The 25,974-nt window shown below is 35.9% G+C and overlaps 3 protein-coding genes across 4 annotated transcripts; 1 reads left to right on the plus strand and 2 right to left on the minus strand.

The window, feature by feature from the left end:
* Nucleotides 1-19: 19 nt before the first annotated feature.
* LOC129797809 (phosphorylase b kinase gamma catalytic chain, liver/testis isoform) lies at nucleotides 20-6,264 on the minus strand. 2 transcript variants are annotated; one of them, XM_055840646.1, is made up of 8 exons: nucleotides 5,790-6,264; nucleotides 4,128-4,436; nucleotides 3,105-3,256; nucleotides 2,534-2,761; nucleotides 2,326-2,423; nucleotides 1,922-2,005; nucleotides 1,110-1,268; nucleotides 20-1,038 (listed from the first exon to the last, which is right to left on the minus strand). In XM_055840646.1, exons 1-8 carry the CDS (start codon nucleotides 5,882-5,884, stop codon nucleotides 904-906), a joined length of 1,260 nt encoding a protein of 419 aa, XP_055696621.1. In that variant the 5' UTR covers nucleotides 5,885-6,264; the 3' UTR covers nucleotides 20-903. The 2 variants fall into 2 exon arrangements, with proteins under 2 accessions (XP_055696621.1, XP_055696630.1); XM_055840655.1 differs by lacking the exon at nucleotides 1,922-2,005.
* Nucleotides 6,265-6,395: 131 nt separating this feature from the next.
* On the minus strand, nucleotides 6,396-8,679 carry LOC129797861 (septin-1). The gene is made up of 3 exons (XM_055840729.1): nucleotides 8,344-8,679; nucleotides 7,135-7,952; nucleotides 6,396-7,065 (listed from the first exon to the last, which is right to left on the minus strand). The coding sequence occupies exons 1-3, from the start codon at nucleotides 8,365-8,367 to the stop codon at nucleotides 6,843-6,845; spliced, it is 1,065 nt and encodes a 354-aa protein (XP_055696704.1). The 5' UTR covers nucleotides 8,368-8,679; the 3' UTR covers nucleotides 6,396-6,842.
* Nucleotides 8,680-22,480: 13,801 nt separating this feature from the next.
* On the plus strand, nucleotides 22,481-25,951 carry LOC129785889 (uncharacterized). Its single transcript, XM_055820560.1, has 3 exons — nucleotides 22,481-22,756; nucleotides 23,904-24,004; nucleotides 24,178-25,951. Exons 1-3 carry the CDS (start codon nucleotides 22,501-22,503, stop codon nucleotides 24,301-24,303), a joined length of 483 nt encoding a protein of 160 aa, XP_055676535.1. The 5' UTR covers nucleotides 22,481-22,500; the 3' UTR covers nucleotides 24,304-25,951.
* Nucleotides 25,952-25,974: the final 23 nt, after the last annotated feature.

Here is a 25,974-nt window from a genome sequence, read left to right on the forward strand (position 1 = left end):
AAAAAGAAAAGAAAGACAATAACAATGAAAATTCACTTTAATGACACAACGGTCCCTTTTATCTCTCAAACTTCTCTGTATACAAATACAAAAGAAAAAAATACCTAATTAAAATTAGTTTTGCCAATGATGAATTCTTAAAAGAAACTGGGGCAATGGAGACTTCTATATTGCAATAAAATTTCGATAAAATTCTCAATTTTTTTAAAAATGGAATTAGATTCATTGGAGAAAAAAAAACTATACATAATAAAATACCATTATAAATTATGACTCGGTTATGTTTTAATTTCCACTGTTTTATTATTTATTTTTTGGCCTCAAGTTCAAATAAAATGAAAAAAAAATGTGGAAATAAGAGTTTTTAATGAAATAAAACGCACACAAACTGATGAAAGATGATTCTTTTTGATTTTTTAAGTATTTCGGCACAAAGAAGAGATTTTTTGCTTCTTCTGTCTTTTTTTTTCATTAAATAAATAAAATTATATTGTATTCTCACTTATAAATAAAATAATATTCCATAAAAACATTTTGTGTGAGATATTTAACATCTACGAATTTCTCCCTCTCTAGCGTGAATTCCTTCTTTCAGTCTATTCTATTCTTCAATTTCAATTCTTATTCTCTATCAATGTCCATTGCATACAGGAAGGTTTTGAAGTTAGCCTTATTATAAAGATCAATTCCTTCCTTTTCTGCAAAATATCTCAATTTAGAGATAAAATGAAAATCCTCACTCTGACTAAAATTCTAATTGTTGCAAAATTGAGGGATAATTCGTTGATTTTCTTTGAGCACTTTTCATTTTTTATTCATTCGTATTGCAAGCAAAATCTCTTGTTAATTGATCTTTGCTTATAAATTAAGAAAAAAAAACTTTTCCTCTCCTTCTGTACAATTCTATCGACTTAGATTATTCATATAGAGTGTATGTAACTCTGTACGTGGCATATTCTCAAAGAGCGCAGCTCTATTTTGGCCTTCGCCCTTCTTCACCCAATGACCATAAACACGGAAGGCACAGCCATCGATCACCTGTGTGGGAAAATTAATGAAAATTTTTAATTTTTCTTTAAGATTTAAGAATTTTCATTATAAAAATTTACCTTTCTTAGCACTTTCACCCTGTATGGATCCTTGAGGGCTTCCTCAACTTTAAGTGGTTCAGCCGTAAATCTCAATCGTCTGATACGCACAACAGCTCGTACGCAGAGAATTGCATAAAGGAACTTCTTTCTAGCATTGAATAAACTCTGTCTCCTCTTCTGCAAGTCAAAGGACATTTTTTTCTCTTTTAGCAAACCCATGAGTATTCTCATGATGCCCCAAAAGCACACACTTTTGTTTTTTTTTAGTATTCCACGAAAAGGCACAGAAAAGAAAAGACAGTGAAGAAAATGAAGAAAATATGCATGCAGTGTGATAAATAAAATTAAAGAAAAATGTTATACATTTTTGCATCTAAAGAGGCTTGACAAAGATGATTAGTGAGCCAATGCGTTGTATCCACCACATAGCCTTTAAGCTTTTTTTGACCTTTTTTGTTTAAATTCAATTTCTTTTCACTAAAAGGCACGTCTTTTAGGGGTTAATTTGCGTAGCACTTTTTCACAAAAATTTTACTCCCAAAAAACATTTTTTTTTCACTATCACAACAACCAAAATTTGTTTTTGAGTTCTTCCATTTGCCACAATTGCCATAAATATTTTGGTTTTTTTTGACAGAAAATATTAATAAATTATACAATTTTATTTGTACGATACACAACAAAATGATGAAATTAGAAGACATAGAAATTAAATTAAATAAAAAAGAAAAAACTTCAATATGTACACAACACAAAAATGGCACTATTGCCATATCCTGGCATCTCATCATTGTGTATGAATCTCCCCACAAAAAGTTCTTCATTCGTACCAGTGCAATTTCGGAGATACGACTGAATCTCCTTGATTTTGTTGATAGACTTCGTTTAAGTATTCCAATGTCTTGCTCAAAAAGCTGGTGAAATATATAGAAGAAATATTGTGAAATAAAGTGTGTGTGATAAAGATTCTCAAATGTTTGATGATTCTTTTCTTTTTCTTTTTTTTAGGAAAAACCATCGCCAGTAGTAAAATTTTGCAATGTGAAACTACATTTCTACTCTAATTCAAAATGATTTCTACAAATTATTTTTTTTTATAATATGTAAAATTTTAAATAAAAATTCATGAGAAAATAAAAAGTTCTAATAGAAAGTTTCTACGGTGAAAGAGAATTTTTATCATAAAACCCCATCCAGAGTGTGAGGTTTTATCAATGAAAAACATTCTACTTACAACTGTATTGAAGAATGGATGACGGAGAGCTTCCTGTACTGTAATACGTTTAACTGGATCAACAACGAGGCACTTTCGTATCAAATCTTTGGGATCCTCTGCAAAAATTGTTGAATAAATTCATATAAAAGAAAACCCATTAATGTCACATTTGATGCATTTAAATAATAAATTTTCTTTTGCTCTTCTGTCTTGTCTCATCTTTTACCTGAAATATCAGCCCATTCGGGTGATGTAAAACTGTATTTCCCTTCCATGATATTTCGCAGCATTACCATTTGTTTGCGATGCCAAAACGGTGGGCAACCCACGAGGAGTGTAAACATTATCACACCACACGCCCAAACATCCACCTCTTTCGAATATCCCGCTGCATCTTCAAACATGCTGCATTTAAGCGTTTCAGGCGCCAAATACCCAGGAGTGCCACACAAATCTACAAAACCAGATGAAGAAAATATTCTTTTAAGATTTTTTTCTTCTTTCAAATACTTCCGCATGTGACAAAACACTTGAGGCAAAATCATCCCTTTAGTAAGTGATTCAATTAGTCAGAGCATGTGGGATTAACCCATCACTCCTTCCATGCACAAAAGACTTCTTTTTTTTCTGCTGAATAGTTTTCTCGAGTGTTGTTTGTTGCACTTGAGAAAATTTTCTTATCTTTCTTAACAATTGCAAGTTTTGTCATCGTGTACACATACAGAATACTCGAAGCTGCTTAATGTCAATAGAAGAAAATTCGCAGTAATTTTGCAAAATTTTCTCTGTTAACTCACCAAAAAGCTTCTGTCCAGGCTCAAGATGTTTGGCAAAACCAAAATCTGTAATTTTAACATTTAAACTGTCATCCAGTAAAATATTTTCTGGCTTCAAGTCTCTGTGCACAATGTCTGCAGCATGAATATATTCAACTCCTTCAAATACTTGTCTGAAATTAAAATAAAAAAAAAGAATTTTGATCTTGATTTAGTGGTTTTTACTGATTTTCTTTAAAGAACAACTAATGTCTTTGTTTTTACATTTAAAAGTCTTAACAAAAAATATTGTTAAGATTTAAGAGCTAAAATTGAGAAACTTTTTTCGAAGATCTCTTCTTTTTTTCATTCATCTCAAATTCTTATATGAAAATTTAATAAAAAAAAAATCATTAGAATTCTTAATGTTATACATTTTTAATGTTAGTTTAGAACAAAATAAAAGATTTTCCTGCTTCAAAACCTTCAAAAACATTGCAAATTTGCTAATAAAATTCTTATATACATTCAGTCATTTTTTAAAAATACATAATTCTGGAAGAACATTATCCAATTTTTTTATTATTAATAAATAAATATTAAAAAGTAATTTTCTCATTTCTTTGTGTCTCTTTTGGAGCATGAGAGAAGTTTCCAGAATGTTTAGTTCAGCTGAGAAAGCAATGTGTTGGCATAAACGACGAATCATTGGCCAGCATTTCGATTATCTCCAGCACGTTTCTCTTTGAATTTACATATTCTCAAATTTCCAAGTGCAAAAAAAATTTTTTCTATTTTTATCACAAAAAAATAATTCAAAAAAACGCATCTCTTTGTTTTGATCCCGAAATATTGTCTCAACACAAGTGATAATAACTCTTCCACCTTGGACTCTGGCCGATTTTTTCGCATTTAGCCACCCTCCTTATTCATTTTTTTTCCTTAAAAATTTAACACAACAACACAAAAAATGAGACGCGTAAATTGCAAAAGTTCACAAAAGGCGACGCAGTTAAAACAAGGAATGAAAAAATGATCACAATATGCGAAATGATGGAAAAGTACCTCATAATGTATCGCGTCTTCTTCTCAGACAGTGTCACGACGGAGGTGAGATAGTCAAAGAGTTCACCATTCTTGCACAGCTCAAACACAAGGAAGATGAAGGCGTCAGACTCAAAAACATCCTGCAGCTCAATGATGTACGGATGCCCCATTACATGGCGTAAAATGGAAATTTCCTGGCGTGTCGCCTCCAACATGTGACGCGTTGATGCTTCTGTGGCTCCTTCAGCACCCAAATCGATGATCTTGGCAGCAAATTCACGACCAGTCTCCTTCTCAATGCACCGCCTGACTGTTGAGCTGATGCCTCTGTTTGCGTTTCGGGACCCAAAACAACACGGAGAGAGAGACAGAGAAGACAAAATCAATTTTCTGGGTCAAAACTCTTGTCATGATTGTAAGTATTCGTTATTTTTTTTTTCATTCCTCTGTGCGGGAATCTTCCCAAGATGCGCACGATTTTTTTTTCCGGGAACGTCAGATCTCTCTGACGACACCACCATGCGATTTAATTACCCACAACCACCACTAATTTTGTCCCAGTTCTCTCTTCTTCCTTACACGCAAAATTATATTTCCTATCATGTGCCTATTTTTATTCCAAAATCAATGTACTCTCAGCAAATCACAGCTATTGCTATCGAGTCTAGAGATTTACGTGGGTCATTGCCCTCGGAATGGAAAATTGTTTTTTTTTTGTTTTGAGAGAACAGTGGAAAAGACCCAAGAGACCTATCGGCGTCTCTCAGAATGCAAATATTTGTTTACAAACATTATCGCCAAAAAATTACGTCAGAAATTCTCTTCTTTTCATTGCTATTTTTTTTCAATAAAATTTATTTTTGATATAATGAAATGAATGATCAATTTTTGTAAAATACAACGAGTAAAGAATAAATTTTAATACTATACAAAGAAAGTCTGTACTTGATAAGGATCTAATTAAGGATCATGGCTAGTCTTATCTTTACCTTTAGCAGATAGTTCAGTCAGATTATTAGAAGAAAAAAGAAGTTTAAAGAGAAACTAGATTAGATTTTAAAAGCTTTCAGAGATTCAGACGCTTTAAAGATTAAGGAATAAGTCTGTTTCATAAAAGTTCTCATAGACGAAAGACAGCCTATCCCTCTTGAGTCTTGGTGTCTTTATTTTTTAGAAGAAATTTCAGGACAAACATTAAAAAAAAATTGTGCTGTAATCTAACTAGAATCCAATTGGAATCTGGCTAATTGGGCCCCAACTGGTACAGTCGATACATCGAATTAATTAATCAGCACAATGGTCAAACTTTGCAATCACAAACACCCCAAGATAACGCGGTCTAACTGGGGGACATCAAAAAGATGTTTTCATTTTTCTTTGGCGGCTTATCTTGGTTTGGATTCTTTTGCCCCTTTTTGTGTCATTTTTTGCAGCAACAGCAGCATCAAAACAGCATGGTGCAAGTAAACAGAGCATGGGCGACACGAGCACGAGCTAAAGGGTCTTGTTATTTAACTTTAGTACATAATTTCCTCTCAATTGAAGAATTTTTGGATAAATAGAATTACTGCAATAGCTCTCTTGCCTCCCCCTCTCTGCCCCAATACCATTGGAATGTGCTGGCAAGCATGAGCGCGGATGCAGCACGTGCTGGGGGAATATTTTTACAGCGGAGCTTACCTGCCCAGAATTTCCTTTGGTTCGTATTTCGCATAGAACCCCTTGGCGGCATCTCTGTCCGGTAGGAATTCATCGTCCTCCTCGTCCTTGGCCATACTCCCACTTCTACCTATCTTTGCGAATCTCTGTGGCTTCTCCTTCTCTACCTCTCAAGCAACCCTGGGTGCACTTTCACGCACTTTTCATGGGATTTTCCCGTCTACAACCCCTTTCGCACTTTTTTTCAATGTCACAAAAAGGTTAACACAAAATAGAGCTCGCGAGGAAGATGGGTTTCTTGCGCAATTCCACAACTCCGGTAGTGTCCCATAGGCACTCTCACAAGTCACTGACTGCTCCGCAAGCGGCGCAATCCAAATAATTAGCACTTTTCCACCGCTGTCCAGGAAAAATTGATAATTTTCTCGCAGAGAGATATTTTTTCTCCCCTTTTCTTCTGAAACATTCCCAATTGTGAAACATTTCTTACGCACACAAACACACAAAAACTTCTTGAGAGTGTGAACTTTGATGCAAATCGAGAATTTTGAATTTAACAACTTTATTGGGTAGTCTCATAAAATATGTATTTTTTTTAGAGAATTTATTAAATTAAAAATAGGATGATTTTAATTTGAAAATTCCACTTTATTGAGATATAATATAATATAATAATATTGCGTGATTTCATGGGAAGAATCCGAAGAATCACAAAAGTGAAATAGCTCAAATATTTTATTGGATTACATTCAAAAGTTTTCGAGTAAATGCAATAAGATAATACATAATAAGGGATATGATGAAAAAATGGAGTATATAACGCACTTAAGTACTCTCTCTAAAATGCTTTTCTCTGTAAAAATTTCCCATATAAAAATATCCTCTGAATAAATCCTCCATCACGACGCGAAATTACATTTAATATTGCGAAAGAAATGAGACGATAACTCCCCATTTTTTTTGGGAGGAATGTGTGTGCAGCAAGAACATGAAGAAAATACGAACAGAGCGAAGTTGATAATCATGCAAAATAATTAAGAAGAGCTTTTTAAATTAATATACGTGTGTGTTGTCCTACTGCTGAGCTTTAATTTTGGCTTGCATTCGTGCCAATTCCTCCTGGATACGCTGCAATTCGGCTTCCTTCTCCTGCAAAATGCGATCTTTGTCCGTAATGACAATGTCCTCCTCTTTGGCAACACCGTTATTGCGCTTCACACCTTTGGCCAGTCTCTCAGATCTATAATTTTCATAGTGAACCTCCTGGGTTACTTCCTGAAGGTCCTGCATGTGAGTTCTGTGACAGAAAAAAGAGAAAAATCATTAAAATTATGGAGAAAAGATCAAAAATCAATTAAAATCTCACATAAGCATAGTTCTCAGCTTGATAAAGTCACAATGATCGGGATTCTCCACCTCAACCACTCCCCAGGGGTACAGACGCCCCCGGACTTTGCGTCCTTTCACTTCGAGAAGTGACGTGGCGCCACACACGGCAAATGGGACGGCTTCCTTGAGTTGCCTCACTTGCTCCTTGTAGTCCTCATCCTCATCACTATCGCAATCTGGCAGTGGATAGATCTTGATGCCATTCTCCTCAATCTCCTGCAGGATGCGACACTTGAGGCGCTGAATCTCCTTCTTCGTGAGACAATCCGCCTTTGCGATGACGGGCACAATGTTAACTTTGGAGTGGAGCTTCTTCATGAATTCAATGTCCAGGGGCTTGAGTCCATGGCCAAAGGGTGAAATGAAGTAGAAGCAGCAGTGAATACGATTGTCCACAATATTGCGACGATTGAGGCCACTCTCGTCACGCAGGAAGCGCTCATACTGCTCATCAATGTACTCCAGAATGGCACTGAAGCTGTCACTATTGTCAATGGCATCCCCAAATCCTGGCGTATCCACAACGGTGAGTCGCAGCTTGACACCACGCTCCTCAATCTCCACCGTTGATGCATCCAGCTTCACCGTTTGCTTCTGCTTCTCCACAGCATCGGGGATCACACGTTCCGGATAGAGATCCGTGAGGAAGAGACTATTGACCAGTGTTGATTTCCCCAGCCCTGATTCACCCACAACCATAAGGGTGAACTCAAAGCCCTTCTTCACGGACTTCCGGTGCACTTGATTGGGCAAATTGGCAAAGCCCACGTACCCCGGTGTCTCGAGACTCGAAAACTGCAATCGGGAAAATGGGCACAGTGAGTTTCTAGGTCAATCTAGGTGGGAATTGCTAATGCAGAAGCGTGCGTAAGTGACGCCAGTTGCATTTTTAATTACCCACACAGATTGTCTTTGGCCTTTTCTCTCTTTATAACCAAAATCAATAAAACTCTCAAATGAGATTGAACGTGGGAGAATTTCTTCTCTTTCTCTCCTCTACTCAACCTCAATTGCTTCCGCCATTGAGAAGAAGCATAAGGAAATGCAGGAGAACGCCCTAGAATGATTCACTTTCCGCAGGCATCCGGACAGACAAGTGGAGGCGAATCAATTGACAAAGCGACAGCCACAACTACCCGCGGAGGTCAATGATCGGTGTTAAATGAGGAGAAATTGATGTACTCACGCTTTTCACTGAATCAGACGACATCTCAGCGACTAGGAGGGGCGCTTCCTTGTGTCCAGGAATTTTCCGGGAAGACGTCACAAATACAAACACACAGGCACACACAGAAAGAAACTTTTCAAGCAATAATAGGCGTTTCCCACAGCAATTTCAAACAAGAGAGCACTTTAGTTCAATTGAGCAATGAACAGAGAATTAAAATGAAGTGAAATAAAATGTCTCTTGCAGTTGGAAACTAAATTAATTTACAAGAAAAACCACGATACACAAAATCTTCCCCCAACATTGGTTTTTTTTCTTTTGTCGAGCAAACTGAAGATAGTTTCGCAAAAAAATGCATTAGCTCACAGCCAACTTCATATGCATGTTTTTATTTGAAATCCGACAGTTGCATCCAACGGAAGCTCTTACAAATCTTCATTTTAATAGTTTTAATAAGAACTAATTTTCGTTCTCATTTATTATCTGTTTGAGAAACTTCCATGGTAAACAAACAAAATAATCATCAAAAACATTGTTACGACTTCTTCCTCTCTCTCCGTCCAAACAGATTACCCACCCTCGAGTAAACATATTTTTATGACGAAAATTGTCCTTCAATCGCGTCAAGAAAATCACAAGATAGCGCTTATCGAAGTCGTGGAAAAGAAAACATTTTAATGTTAATTTAATCTCTCATGCCTCTCAGTCTATATGGATTATAAAGTCTCTCTGATTTAGAGTGGTTTGTTTGGGAGTCTCACGCGCTCAAAAAATTTACACTTGTTTTGATAAAATATTTAATTAGACTTTATGCACTTGTTCTCTGAATGTGTGGGATTTAATCCGTGACCATTTAACCTTAAACTTCTTTAGGAATTTCTTAAATTCCCGACAAAGAAAACAAACTTTCTTAGCTTCCTTATCGCACTGTGATAAGGAATCGAATAACTTTGATATCAAAAGTTTATTTTATGAGGGTATGTGTGCATGGAATTGTGAGCCAGATGAAAATCCGGAATTTGAGGAAAATAAATAATTATGAAAATTAATAATAATTAATTTTTAGAAAGGCTTCATCATTGTGTATAGATGAATAGTAAATAATTTAAAAATGAGTAGTCTCCTTTTTGGCTCACCGATATTCAACTACCCCTTCATCAGGTGCTGAAATTAAAAAAAAACAATCCTTTTAACAACTAAAAAGTTGTAATTTTTTTTTCTGTACAACAATGAAGAGTCAGAATAATTTATTTGTTTCACCCCAAAAAAACAATAAAATTTATTTTTCTTTTAAAAGATGACAAAGCTTTATGAAAATCTCACAAAAGCACAGCTATATATGTATACAAATAACCGTGGAAAGCTCTCGTGGCTCCCATGTCTGGAAGCTTTTGTGTGTGCGCGTGGCGTAGTGCTCGCTCGGCTAGGAAAGGAAAACATCAAAAAGTCCAATGTGCTGAAATTTTCCCATTCAGTCTCGCCAGCACCATCGCCGAGGAGAGTGAACTTTCCAAAAGTGGAGGAGAAAAAATGCCCAAAGTAGAGCTATCAATAATTGAGTGTTGTTCTGCTGAAAATAGGGTGGAAGAACTTTTCTAACTGCATTTCGTATCCTTTTTCTCGCTTCATTTCATCACCTTTTTTCTACCTTTTGTTATATGTACAGTTGTGTGCCTTTTTTTACGGATTTTCTTTAATTAAATAAAATTCAAAGAGAACGTGAAATTAATATTTTTTTGGTGAAGAAGAAAAGTGGATTTGTTTGTTTTTTCAAAGAGTGAAGAACACTTATTTTATTCTTTTCGTGCTTTTTCCTTTATTTATTTTTTTTTAAATTCTTCTCTTGCGTGTGCATTTCCGTTAAAAAGTGTAACTTTTAGCGAAAAGAAAGAAAGAGAGAGAGAGAGATAAGTGGAAAATCGCTAAGTATACAACATTGAGAGAAGAATAGAAAAAAAGGAATTGCCGCCCCATAGTGTCTTGAGGGGGGCTCCAGCAGAGGAGCACAGCACGTCAGTGAGATAGGAGACTAACTGTGAGGTAAATGACATTTTATCTATTTGTGCCACCACACATTGCGGGGGGAAATTGAGCTTTTCCACTCAGCGCCACAGAGATGAGGAAGGAATTGAATGGTATTACAGCCTCCTCTCCTGGTGCACATTGATAGCACGGAGATTAATGAAAATTGTGTGTCAAATTTATCCGGAAACGAATCATTTTTCTATCGATTTTCCCTCCATGCTCTTCCTCCCCCCTGCGTGCTTTTTTTCTCTCACCTCTCTCGCTCTCAATCGTCTCTCCCGACATCACACTCTGACTACATATTATTATGTATAAAAAACACCCTCTTGTCAAGCTTCGAGTAGAGAGCTTTTAGAGTCCAATACACTAATACATAACGTACATTATATGCAATATTATGTACATAATATGCATACATAAAATAATATGTAGGTTGTTTTGTGAGAGAAATAAGCAAAGAATATTCATGTAAAAGCTTTGAATTTATATGCGACACATGAGAAATTCTCGCTCTCTCTCTTTTGATTCTCTCTCTAAATCAGCAGCATGTATTTTTGTATGTTGTCTCCAATAAACAGAAAATGTGCTCCACATCGCCCCACAACCACCCATCCCATCAATTCCCCCGAATTCACCCTCTCGACGTTGTTTGCCTTTTTGTGGAGGAGCGCCTGCGAGTGAGAGACGCGCGAGATGTGTAATGGAGGCGCCTGGTGTCTTCCAATCTACCCAGACGCAAGAAAAAAAAGACCTCCAATGATTTATCTCCCCATCCACCCCCTCTTCGTCATCACGGATAAAATTTCACATTTGACAATCCTTTTGTTGCGGAGGCGGGAGGGTGATGTGTTTTCGAAATAATTCCCCATTATTTTGTCCACAAAACAGCTCCTCAAATCACTTTTCAGGCCAATTATTGTGTACATATATGTGTGTCTATATTGATCGAAAGTCTACAAATATTTTGTGGACTGAGGGAGTGAGGAGGTGGGTGGGTGTGAGAGAAAATAGGGGCAGTGAGGGAGATAGAAAAAAAACAACCCCAAGACACTTTAACCCCCTTCGAGCCCGCCACTGGGTCGGTGTTCGCTATAAAAAGAGACACAGAGTATTAGAGGGAGAATGATGGCACAGCAACAAGTTGCCGCCTTTCTTCGTGCCAAGCAACCCTCCAACCCCTCATGATGTACAAAAACTAGCACATACACAGTCACAAAAATAACAAAGGAAGTTATTTTATTGATTAATGACTATAGGAAATTCTACCCTGAAACCTTCCTCCTCCATCCTTCGCTCCATCTCTTCTTGATCCTATACCTACGAAGAATAATGGTTGGAAAATTCATCCCCATTCTTCAGGGGGGTGTATCGGCTATCTATATCATCAGATGCCAAATAGGCGGAGAGAGCTTTCGTTTTAGCTTTTTTTTTTTCTTTCTACTCCAGGTTGAAAATATCAGTGTGCAAGAGGAAGTTGGTGCATAAAGCAATTGATGAGGATATACCGTGCACTGACTTGCTATTTCTGCCCTTTGAGCTTTCAAGCTTTCTCGCGGCAACTTAAAGGGATGAATTTGCTATCTATAGAAAAAATTTATGAAGTTTTCTTTGCTTTAAAATGCTTTAAAAGTTTGATTTTAGTGCAAATAGAACATTATTGGAGATTTTAAACATTTAAATAATTTATTAAATTAATATAAGAGTCATAAAATAACAGGTGTTTGAAAAATAATCTGAAAAGATTTGTGAGTTTTTAGCAAAATAATCGTGCTAATTAGTATAGGAGGGGGTGTCGTAATTTTTTATGTTGTTATAATTTTGCTAAAATGATTACAAAAGAAAATATTTTGTCATCATGCCATAATATAGGATTACCTTTTAGTTGAGGGTCCTCCCATACACCCCCATGACGTGCTTTAAATGCTCTTCTATTTATTTTTTGGTAATCTCTGCAAACAGCCGTGTGTGTTAAGAACAACACGGTTTAGCAAATATACCTACTTTTTGCGTAATAAATTTATGGAAGGACTTATCTTCGACTCGGTGAAGACCTCTTATCTGATGGATAAACCCCCCTTGGGTGTGTTTGTTCAAATTGTATGATCCTCCACATTGGATATACAACCATGGCTTTTTGATAATAAAAAATGCAACAGTCTGCTTGTGATATTTTATCAAACACACAGCACATGAGGGTGAGTCGTGACGGTGAATCTTGTCGGCGAGACCAAGTCACGCGCGTTTTTTTTTTCATCTCAAATTAAATTATCACGATCTCAATGAAGGTCGAAGAGATGCTCGCGAGAGAGAGAGAGAGAGAAAATCAACATCATTTGAAAATGGAAAAAATACATATTATATCAGAAGAATATCTCCGTAAAAGGAAATACCATCATTGAAGAGGATTTTCACATGCACACAAGAGGGAAAATTGAGTAAAAGTGGAAACTAATGTTACCTTTCCATCACATCCTTCGCATCATGCTTTTCCTCCACAATTCACATTGATTTTATCTCCGGACAGGCATTTCCACCACCAATAAGCTCATGTGCAAGCGTTCTGTGTTGATTCTGTTATGGACAAAAATTTCTCGAACACAGCGCTACCTCTCAATTTACATTTTCCGCCGTTTTTCAAATTTCCCGCAGACATGAAAAATCCAAATTTAGCCCAAGAGGGAAATGGTCCTTGATAATTGCAATTTCACGAGGCTCCTGTATTTTGTTTTTAGCTGTGTTTCTTTCAGACACAGCTTTTGTGTACCGAGCAAAATCGAAAGTCGTCAGATCGGGCTCAAACTTGGGATGAGCACGAATTAGGGTCCCCACATTCCAAAAAACGTATGCGCCAAAAATAAGATTTTTTCCGGCCGTCCGTCCGTCCGTCCGTCCGTCCGTCCGGCCGTAGTACAACGCTAAATTGCAAGAGAACGATAATAGATAGAGACTTGCGGTAAACGGCAAAGTTTAAATATCGACTGGAAGACATCCGATTATGATGTCAAATTTTACCCCCCACCCCCCCGTCCGCCATTTTGGATAACCTCAAAATTTTGTTTTCGCTATATCTCAGCCCCTGTAATAGCTAAAAATCTGAAATTTTTATATGTTGTAAGGGCCATCAAGACCTTTCCAACGATACCTCATTTTCGAAAATCAGTCAAGCCGTTTAGCCAATATGGCCGCCACAATTTTTCATCGAAAATCGACCATAACTCGAAAACGGCTTGACCGATTTTGATCAACTCGGGGTCAAATGAAAGATCTCAACAAACCCTACAACTCTCTAGAACATCCGAAGTTTCAAAAGTGACCGCTAGGGGGCCAAAAATCAAAAACAAAATTTTCGATGAGTTTTCGATTAATATCTCGAAAACGCCATTATCGATTTGCTTCATTTTTTTATACGTTATAGCTGACCATATTATCTAGCTCCATGCCAAAAATGAAGAAAATCTATGTCGCCGTTCTCGAGATATAGCCTTCCAAAGTTGGCATGTCATATCTCGGGTTCTACAAGTCCGATCTTGATCAACTCAAGCGCAAATGAAAGGTTTCGTGAAGCCCTACAAATGTCTAGAACATTGCAACTTCGAAAAATTATTGCGAGAGGCGCTAAAGTCAAAATCAAAATTTTCGAAAATTTCGAACTCGAATATTTCGAAAATGCCATTATCGATTTACTTCATATTTTAATATATTATAGTTCAGGTTAAGACCTTTCCAACGATAGCTCAAACTCGAAAATCTATGGAGCCGTTCCCGAGATATGGCGTTTTAAAGATTTCTTGGGGGATGACTTTTCAACTTTTTCGGACTTTGCGCGTATTTAAATGAATTTGCGTTATAGTTTGCTCTCACAAAATTGGTACACTGAAAGAAACACAGCTCTCGTAAGCTTGGTCAGCTTACCAGTACATTTTTATTTCTCTGCCACTCAAAATTAAATTGCATTGCTGAGGCCGCATATTCCTTTCATTTTGTTGCAAATTAATAATTCACTCTCACTTGATTTACGGCATTTTTCTCTCATTCACCTTTTTCACATTGAAACATAAAGAATTCATACAGGAACATAAAAAAGTTAGGTGAGGGGCTCACTCTTTAATATGCCCCGCAAACCATGCCAATTTATTTTTCATTGAAAAATTAAGTTATTTTTCCGAGATAGTTCTCTTTTGGGATTATTGAATTTTTCTTGATGATTTTATGAGCTTATATAAAGTTATTTTGCATGAAAGAATGTTGGCTATTAAAATTGATTGAAAAAAAAAAGAATTAATTTATCATCCCTTAATGGACCCAATGGTATACCCTTCGTGCTCTCTTCTACTGAATCTTAAAAAAAAATTCGAAATGACTTGCCCCACTTGTCCACCCACACAGGCTGCCTAAAAGAATTCCTCAGAGGGTGAACGTGTTAAAGCAAATTGAAAATGGCGCAATGCCCCCCAAAAAGTGGGACCAAAAAATTCACTTGGAATAAATAAAGAAAAAAAAACGAGAAAGAGACGAAAATTCCGGAAAATCATTCTTGATGAACCAAAATGATTCTCTTCAAATTTGCATTCAATTTATCTCAATTATTGGCTCGATTGAGTCACAAAATTCAATAGAGAATATTACTTATCTATATATTATGTCATCATCTTTTTTTTTCATGTGAATTTTCCGGATGATTTAATTGATTTTCCTCCCCAATGTTGAAGAACATTTCTTCGTCTCACCACACTGCATCCCACCGCCTCTCGTGTAATTCGTAAGAATGCCAAAAGGGAATTTCTCGCGAAGGACTCTCAATTAAATTATTTATCTAAAATTTCACTCCGCCACTTGAGTTTGTGAAAATTTTACGCGCAAAAGAAAGGAGCAAAAAGGAGGGATATTTCGCAAGTACCTCTTCATATACCAAAAAGGAGGGAATGAATGAAGAAATTGATGGGAAAAAAACCTCTTCCCCAGAACTTGATAAATGTTTCGTGATAAGACAATTTGGCCTGAATAATTTTTTTCTCCATCTTCCGCACCCAATGTCGCGTCTGAGGCGCAAATGTGTGTTCAATTACACGGTGATTAACACATTTATCGATTTGATTTAGTATTGTGATTGCCACCATGTGTTCACCCGTCAGAGTGGTCTCGTGATGGTAACTTGATAGCAATCTTGCTGATTGTTCAATTTTGCCCCCTAAATGCTGTGCGCACCACATTTTAGCGCTTTACTCAAAACGTAATAATATCGACTTTTTTTCCTCTACTCTTTATTCTTTTCGCATTTAGCCATTATTTAGCAAAGAAAGTCACGTGGATTGAAAGCAACAATATAAATGAACTTTTGTGTCAATTTGTTGCTTTTCAATTAGAATCTTTTTTTTGTTTTAAAATATTTTAAAGTCGACTAATTATTATTTCAGCATTATACTCCCAGCAGAAGGACAAATGCAAGAGATTTAAAGGATTTAGATTAAAAAAATGGCTGAATTATAAGCTCTTTAAGCTCAAAGCTTTCCCTTTCTATTTCTTTAAATGGTTTAGAAGGAAGATTAAAGAATTAAAGAGATTCAGCTAAAATATCTTATAAAATAAATCCCTTTTTGCACCTTCAAATGACTTTTTTTGAACAATTTGTAGTAAAAACATATTTTTTTATTCCATAACATTATAAATTTAAAACTAAATGTTCTCTTGGGAAATTTATTGGCCAAATGCAGAGAACTTGTCTTTTGAACACTGCTAAATTATTCCCCTGAAGTTTGTTCTTCAAATTTTTTTTTGACTACAAATAGATAAACTTTTTACCTCGAATTTTACTTGATATTCATGGTCTAGTATAGTATAATGTCTCAAAAGAGTCATCATACACACAGAAGAGAGCAGAAAAAAAAACATTAAGCCAACACCTTTGGAGTCTACTCTCGAGGGAACCCTTTTTTTGGAAGGCAGCTCAATTTGCTTGAGTTTTATAACACACAAAGCTCGTATTTCTTTAGGAGCTTTCGAACATGTATATATGTGACTGTTTATGTGTGGATTTTGACCTAAATCAATGTCACAGAAGGGCTTGGGAGATTGGGGGAGTGTTTTTCTTCCCTTTCAGCTCCTAGTTTGCTTGCTGTTTGTTTGAATAATCAATTAAGTTCTTTTTTTTGCCTTTATATTCCTTCTGCTGTGCAAAAGGGGTAGGAAGTTGATTGGGCTCAATATTACATCGTATAGAATGAGTATCTTTGGGTGTTTTATATCGATCATCATGTGACTGAACCATGTTAATGGAATTAATAATTAAGCCAGTGAGAGAGCTTTTTTGGTGAAAACATTGTGGGGGGTTTATTTTCGACGAAAACTTCTCTGTTGACGATTTTCGTAAAGTTTTGTGTGTATTTTGTGCGTAAATACAGAAAGGGGGTTTATTATTTCCTGTTGTGTGTAAAGTCAGAGAGGGGGATGATATAAAGAAGAACTTCTTTGCGTGAATTTTAGCGGCATGAGAAAGGCAAAAAGGAATCACTTAATACGCAAAGAATGACGAAAAAAAATCCACTTCAGTGTGTTTGTTTGCAAATTGACGTCAAAAGCTCACGCGTATTGCGCTTTATATTTTTCACACAACTTTGGAAAATTCTCTCTCTCTCTCTCTATCTCTCATTGCCAAAGGATAGTAAAAGAAGCTTTCATTGTAGTACTGTAGAAGAATTCTAAAAGATCTCTTTTGTCAATTCATTTGATGCCATTGTTTCCTATAGGAATTTTCTCACTCATTGTTACCCTCCATTCCCACATAGCTTCATCGCGCACCAATCCTGCTTCGCATACAAAAGTCCATTTGGTAGTGCAAAAGGCAGAGAATTTTCCATATGGGGTACTTTTTTGAATAGGACTCTACCAACAACGTACAAGAATGAAGTTATTCATACATATATAGAAAATGCAATGCATGTTGACTTCCTACCGTGAATTATATTTTTACCACATTGTCTTCATCATCATCATGTGGGTTCTTCTCATCCTACGTTGAACAATGTTACAAAATCTCTTTTCCTTTGTCACCTTGGGGAAGAGATTGTAAGTGCAAAAGGGCTTTTTTTTACACACCTTGTCAATCCTCCTTATAGGGGCTGTGATGTAGTATATTGATGCTCATACGCTGTGAAACCCATCAAAAGCTTCTACCTTTCCATCATCACGAAGATTTTGAAATCTTCTTTGACATCTTTACGCAATCTGCCTCATGGATTCTGGTACACTATGGTTATATCACTGAGAAATGAATTTGAAGACTAAAGCTTTCCATGGGTAATGGCCAAAATGTAATTAAATTTTGTTAGATAGATGATGCTTTACTATCGATGGGCTCTGCGCCTAATCAATAATATTTGAAAATCCTCTCAATCTTTGTCATCTGCTTGTTTTACCTTCATCGCACTAAATGGTATGGACGTTGTTATACAGGATGAAGCTTTCAGGAATTATGTATACATAATAAGAATTAGATGTTACACTTCCTGAAATTTTTCTTGAGTGCTGAAATGAAATTCAATACAGAAAGAAATTTATTTGGGGTAAGAAAATTAACTTTTTAAGTTCTTGAAGATAATAAATAAATAAATCTTTGGTAATTCTCATTCAATGACAAAGATTTATTATAAAGTAGACTACTTAGGAGAATAATAAATTTATTAGAAGAACATTCTTATTGTTATTCCAAGAAATTAGAGCACTAAGACAAAAGATATAATTTCTCAAGAACTTTGCTATTATTTACTTTGACTTCTTATCTATAAGTATGTACTGTACTCATAAAAATCTGAGTTTTCATTCCACAATATCAATTTCCTCTTCATGATATGGAATAAATATGATATCATTTGTTAACAAAGAAAGGTAAACTTAATTATCACATAACGTTGGAAAATTTTTAGTCGCATTAGGAAACATTTTGAAGTGCTCTCAATTGTTGAATGAATAAAATTATGTTTTTTATATAAAAAAAATTGAAAATCTTTGGTAAAAAAATCCTTTTTCTGGGTCCTTCATTATTGCGGTATACACGTAATACACACCCGCCTCTAAAACTCATCAATTTTCACATAAAATATTTATTCTAATTGCGATTTAAGGTCTTCATATGCGAAAGTTTAATGTTGAAAAAAAAATCAATCAATAAACCTATATAGAGAAGCCCTGTAGGGTGCACAAAAACTTCCCATATATAAGAACTTAATTATTCAAAATGTTCTCCTGTGTGCAATTGCATATGAATTCCATAGCTTGATGGAGGGGGGGCCCTCATGTAATTAATATGAGGTCAGAGTCCTTCCAAGAGGTTTTTCACCTTCCTTTCCCCCACATTATACTGTGATCGCCCCCCCCCCACCGACCGTGCATGTCCTTCTTCATTCAAGGCATTTCCTCTATTTTCCCTACTAAATGTTTCATGAATAATCGTGTCTGCGATTTCCCCAAGACTCCCACGACAACCCCAATGAATAATTCGCAGCATGTTTGCAATTGTAAATTGCACCCAAAGATTCACTTTGGGGAGTAATTTTTTTCTCCCTCCCGCCATTCCCTATCATGTGCTTCACTCACGAAGATTGCTTCCCATGGATGGTGAAGGAGCAAAGGCAAGAAAAAGAATTGGAGGAGAGGAAAAAATCTTCCACAGAGGTATGATATTCAAGGAATATGAACAAAATGGAATGTTGATGGAAGAAGAGGTGTATTAAATAAAATATTCACATTCTTTTGCGCACAAAAGCATTGTCGTGGAAGGTTTTCGTTTTACCCTCTTTCCCCACTGCTGTGTCAACGATACAAACCCCATCACATCAAGTCAATGTACAATGGGGGATTTCCTTGACTAATACATGACATAATATAAGAAAAGAAGTAAATCTAATCGATGGTATTGACGTGATCAGTGATAAAAATAATGTTCCTCCAATCTATATATTAGTGAAATTACCCAACCATTTGAGTTGTGGGACATCGTCAAGGAGGGCACGTAAGGGTTTGGGGTGGTTGGTTTATACGGGTCGGCTCAAATAGGGAGGTGGCACGGATTTCTTCTACAGTGCGCTTTTCCGACTTAATATATGTACACCGGAGAAAATATAGAAAAGAAATCATCAAATCTATTGCTTTTATATGCCTCATCCTCTCTCATTTTATATTGCTCATGTACACTAAGAACAATTCATGTTTAAATTTTATTCTTTTTTCAAATCTATTCTGAGAACTAAAAGTTTAAGCTTAATTTAAGAAAAATTAAATTTCAATTAATCAATTTCGGAAATTTATATGAAAAAAAATCTCTCTTTTAATTCATTTTCTTTATTCATTCAACCATGACCTCCCCTATATAGCTATAAATTTCTCACAGTGTATATAATTCCTCACGGCATGTACATCAACACTGAATTTGTCTTTTGTATGTCTGAGGCGCACAATTGCTCGTGATGAGAAAGAAAACAGTCATGGAAGGGGGATGATTGGTTATTTGCTGAGCTTTCCATTCTCCATAATACTGGTTGGATGGAAATTGCTTTCCTATTTAATTCCATTTCCTTCTTATATTTTTTTCTCTCCTCTATACCTCCATCATAAAGCCCTTCACGAAGAAAAAACATTTCAATGCCTCATTTTAGTCGTGTGCCTTCACCTCCAGGGTCTGGTTGCAATATCCGCGATTTAATACTCTCCTCAGTGCCTTTATATGTGGGTGTCCTTTCACTTATTTTGGTACATAACACATAGCCCCAACGTGTGACAGTGATGATTGTGGAAGGATGTCGTGTAAATCTTCGTGATCGTCGTGATGAGGAAACTTACGACATCCCACGTCTCAAATCCCCAATTTCGCGACGAATCTACGAACCTATCACCACATTGAAGGCTATAAGGAAATTTACTAGTCCAACGTACAATGAGCAAAAAAGGCCTCTTCCACCCACTAAAAATGACACAGCAGCAGTGAATAAACCCACAAAAATTCCACGAAGAAGCCGTAGAATCTCACGGTCACTCAAAATGACAAAAAATCAATTGCAAAGAGAACTTTTGCAGATTCCCTCCCTTCCATTTCCAAGGTGGGAATATTTTTTCACTCACTTTAAAAAAATCATTCATCTTGCTATTATATTCAAGATATTTTGGCAATTTATCTCCATTATTGAGTGATTTCCATTTAGCAAAAAAAAAGAGAAAGGAAAACGAGCCGCAACGGCAAAATTCGGAAAACTCTTCATTAATTCTTTTAGCAAAGAAATCATGGAGTTTTCCTCTGAGTAATTTCTTGCAAAATAATTTTTAATAGATCCTCCTCATCCCTTTTGGATGAATAAAATTACCATGAGATTATGTAAAACATTAATCCACGAGGAATTTTCTCGAGGATTTATTGCCAACCACTAAAAAGGCAGTATTTTATAATCGGTCTCCGAAGACACAGAGAGAGAGAGCTTTTTATGCAGACATTCACCTTTTTTTGCTTTTCCTTCGTCACTCCTTCCCATTTTCTGATGGTAAAGAAAATTTCAGCTTGATTGCGTGGAATTGAATTAAAACACTTTTAATACGATGTGGTCTCAAATTGCGGGCTGACGCATATATTTTGGCATATAACTTTTTATAGGCAATGTTGTATACAAATAAATTTTGCTTGATTTTTTAAAAATAATTCAGCCTTGTAATAATAAAGAATAAAATTAATTAATTTGCTATTTTTTCACAGATTTGGAGTACATTCGTGCCCAGGACGAGGACGACAGACCCTTTGTCAGCAATTCAACAACGAAATCCTTTCGGAACACCTGCAGAAGGTCAAAAGTGCCCATAGCGTTGAAGATTTCCGCAAACTCCTTGAGCGTATTCAACACACAAAAAAGGAGCGCATCAGTAAGCGATCATTGGATGATGATCAGGTGAATGTTGAGAGTCAGGACATATTAGTGCCAGAACGGGAAAATCCACCAAATACAGGTGCTACACCAAAGTATCCACGCAAGAGAAGAAGTGAAGAGGAAGGAAGGTACATTGAGGAGTGGATCTCAAAATTAGCTGTAAATTGCTACGACGAGGGATTTCAGGCACATCTAAAATTCCTCGAAGAGTGCACTACGCGGCTCACGAAGAAGGACCTTCAGCCACATCGTGAAACATCATCCCCACTGGGTGTGAAGCGTACCTCAGGTCGTGGATATCGGATTAGTGTTAAGATTCATGGCTCACGCATGACCAGCAATGATCATCGTGATGCAAATCTCATAGAGACATTTACACGTCTTGATGTATCGCGAGGGAATGCACCGCAACCACCTCCGCCAAAAATAGTCCTGAATGACGACTTCACAAATAGCGTGGATTTTGCACGTTGTGAACATTTCACATCCTCCCGTCAGAGCCGTGAAGGCACCCATCCGCCGGATGTGGGTGAAAGTTTGAAAACACTGAAAGTACCATCACTTGTGAAGATTGCCGTGGAGGAACGTCCGACACATTCGCGGAAATTTTCACGCTGATTGCTTCTGCGCCCACTTATTCTTTTGCCCCTGTGCGTGTGATCCAGACAATCTAGCCTATATATATAATATATTGCACACCAATTAGGAAATAAAAATTGCTTATCCGATATTAGCTTATAGTTATAGGAGAAGACAACAACAACAACAAAAATAACAATCAAAAGTGCCATTGAAATGAGAAAGAAATTCTAAGAAGAAAAAAATCAACTTCGTTGCTAATCTTTCCATTCTTGCTTTATAAGAAATTATTTGAAAAAAAAAAAAAAAAAACATTCACGAACTTTGAAATCTTACATCCCATCCATACTTGATTAGCTTATATAATATCTTATCTACAAGGAGTTTGTGTACATACAACAACCCAACACTATCTCATCGACCTCACAGAAGCCTGTTTAGCGCGCAAGAAATAATTAGGAGAAGAAACCAAGATAAACTTACAAGCTGAACGAAAAGTCCAAAGAGGAGGAGGAGTAGAAGTGGAAGTATTACCGTCTTGTGAGAGTGATTTAATACATAAGCTATTAGTAAAAGAGAAAGCTCGTGCAGATTAAGTGGAAACACAAAAATTCACGAGGAAAGCACTTGCAGAAAATTAAAGAAAGGAAAAAAAAACATCGGAGCAACAATGGTTTCAATGATGGACGTCGAACCAAGTAAAGGACAAATCTGTGATAGTCGTCCGACATTGGTGCAAAGTGCCGTAAGTCAGCGCTCAATAGAGCTACAAATCCCACCCCGGACACCGGAAGCGGAAGTCACGAAGAAGACACTGAAGCTTAATTTGAAAAGTGCGTATCCGGTGGCCCCGGCACCGCCACCACACGCAGAAACCAAGGGAAAGACCACGATTAAATCACCAAAGTCACCACTTGGGAATTCAGGTAGAATTACAATGCTTGTCGCCTTCATTAACATCCCCACCCACTCACCTCCACATCATCAGGTGGACACATTGTTGTGCCAACATTGTGTGTAGAAACTTTCTGAAATTTTCATGGACGACGGGGGTGTGATTCCTGCACAAAGACATTATATGCGCGAGTGGGAGAATTTATTCTTGTCACATTGAATGTTGGAAGGATTCACTCAAAGGGTGAAATTCATCAGAATTTCCTTGACACCTCAAGTGCAACGGAAAGTAGGTACTAATATTGAGTGAAATATCAAAAAGCAAACAAAGGGGCGTTTTAGTGTGACTGACAAATAAATTATTAAATTTTCTTTGAGGGATAAATTGATGGGGGCGCCTGGTAGTTATGTTGTCTTGTATACTTCCATCGACATCGAAATTGATCAATCAATTTGAATACAAAGCAAAACTTTAAATAATTCGCAATGCAAAAGAAAGCAATAAAAATAAAATTGCAGTGGAGGCGCCGGGTTGTAAATAATTAAAGCTTACAAATTACTTTTAATAAACGTGAAATTGCCACAAAAATTTATTTCATTAAAATTCAAAATTTTTCAATTAAACTTCATCTTATGGGGATAATGATGGAAATTGAAGAACCACAGAATTATATATACATTTCTCTCGGCTCATCACCAACAAAATATCTCCCGCGTCAAATCGCTCAATATTCGTCTAATAACTTTACATTTGGGGTGTGGAAATTTCTGCCAAAAAGTTTTAATTGATAAAACCAATCTTTGTGCACAAAAATATGTCTATATGGTGGAATTTTGAAGGAAGTACTCTCTTCCATAAAATTGTTTAAAAACTTTTATTCTACACTGTCTTCTGTGTGCTATGGGAGGATCATTTCCCTACTCCTACACCCTTCCCTCAGGCGAAATCGAAAGTCTTTCTCGAAGCGAGAGAAGTCTCTGTGAAAATTTCAGAAAGTTGATAAATTCATTATGGGCTTCGCGCGCTTGGGAGATTTGTATATAAAAAAAAAGAAATTGGTGGAATGAGTGGGTGGATTGGTATATCGTAACACATTAAAACACATGGGGGTTGGTGGGGCTCTTTGATTGATGATTGTCTCTCTTTCTCCCCCTCACTCGCACTCAACATTCTCACAGGTGTGACAATGGGGAATCGCGTGCTACCCCATCAGACTTCATTAACGGCACAAATAGACTTGGTGGAGGATCGAAAGGCACTTCGTGACGCTCTTTATCAGGTAAGAGTCATCTTTGTGTATGATACTAAAAAAAAACCTTATCAAACACAGTTTGGGGCGTTATTTTTTTTTTTTGCCCAAAATTCGCTATGAGCGCCTTTTTTTGGTTCTGTGTTGGATAAGGGAGGGATTTGGGGAGAATAATAACATTTTTTTTCTTTCCCGAAAAACAGGGGATTTTCCATCGACATAGACGAACCATTTTTGCACTTGGCAGTTTTATTAGGATGCTTAAGACACGAAATTCCTCCTACAACACCATCAGAAGCTCATCAGAAGGTGATGAGGAAGGTAGATAAAATATTTTCGATGGATTAATTTAATCACACACAAAAGGAGGCATCCCTCTTGCAAAAAAAAAGAAGAAAACCCTCCCATCGACTTTTCTCAGAGTGTGCTTCAGCCGCAACATTTCTTACGCAACTTTATCAATCCATCGTGCCCGAAATTTTCTTCTTTTCCCCCCCCGCTCTTTTCTGCCTTTAATTTGAACGCTACTATATAATAGCAGCAACAAAATGAGCATAAATTAATGTCTCACAACACTCTGGGTCATGTTTTGAGATAACAAGAAGATGAAATAAGAACAAAAAAACTTCCAAGTACGTAAGAGTAAGAAAGTTTTTGTATTAAGGAAAGATTTTTTGAGGAAACAAAAAACTTTGTGAACATTGTTGAAATAAAAAAAAATGTTATAATATTTTTTTGCATTGAATTTAGGCTTATGTACCTACCTACTAAAGAAAACCAAGATAGTTATATTTGTATAAAGAGAGAGAAAAAATATGCGAAAAAGATTGTTAAGAGAAAAAAAACAAGATATTAGAATTAAGAGATTAGGATAAAATGCATTATTATATAGATTTTATTATATTCCTACATTGATGAAAAATTCTATATATAGCAAAATTAAGAAAGAAAATAAAGAAAAACCCACACGATTTATATAACGTATAATATAGAACTATTTCACAGACCAAGGTAAATGAATAGCACTCACCTAAATGATATTAAACAGTTATTGTTTGGCGAAAATTTTAATACAGAAATTACCTACCGCGAATATTTGTATTAACAAAAGAGCTTATTGTACACGGAAAAATTGATATGAACTTCATTATTTTAATTATAAATAGAGGAAGAACAAAAAAACTGAAATTCGTGTGAAATGATATTATTCTTGAGAAAATAAATTGAAAAATAATTATATATTCCATCAGAATTTTGCTATATTATATAGAAATATAATAGGAAAATTAAGGTAAAATATAAATAAATTAATTAGTAAGAAGGAAAAGATGAGGAATGAGCAGTATATAAGGTGCCGCATTAAAATATTTTACACACACCCACGTCATATCAATTTTTATTCACATTTTATACAAAAAAAAAAAAGTTATGTAAAAAAAAGATATTTAGAGAGCCTCTTATGTAATGTTTCCCTGTTACTGCATATTTTTCCAAAAAAAAAAACAACAAAAAAGCATTTTTTTTAATTAGAGCAACTCGCTAAATTAAATCCAATAAATTGGAAAAGGTTTTTTTTAAAGTGCATGATTTAGCAAAAAGAATTAAATTGTTTTGTAAATATGAGAGGAAAAATACACAGGGATCTAAAATATGGGTACGATAGCATAATTAACAACATTAAAGCATAATAAGTTGCAGAATAAAATATTGGAAGAAAAAATCCTCCATCCTTCCATCAGATGAGGGAAACATTCGCGTAAATTAGATTTAATTAATTAATTAATTATTCCCTGTGCACTGATTGACAAAAAAATTAGCGAAAAGAAAAGAGTTCCGTTGAATGGCGAAAAAAGTTAGTTTTAATGGTGCCACATGATGCGGAATATAAAGAAAACACTTTTATAATTGTTATATTCCAATTTGTATGATGAATAGTGATTTTGGAGAAAAATAAATAACTGTTATTGAAGACGAAAAGTTAATTTAATAATTTTACCTTA

Source organism: Lutzomyia longipalpis, chromosome 1 (assembly GCF_024334085.1).
Source record: "Lutzomyia longipalpis isolate SR_M1_2022 chromosome 1, ASM2433408v1".
NCBI classification, from domain to species: domain Eukaryota; kingdom Metazoa; phylum Arthropoda; class Insecta; order Diptera; family Psychodidae; genus Lutzomyia; species Lutzomyia longipalpis.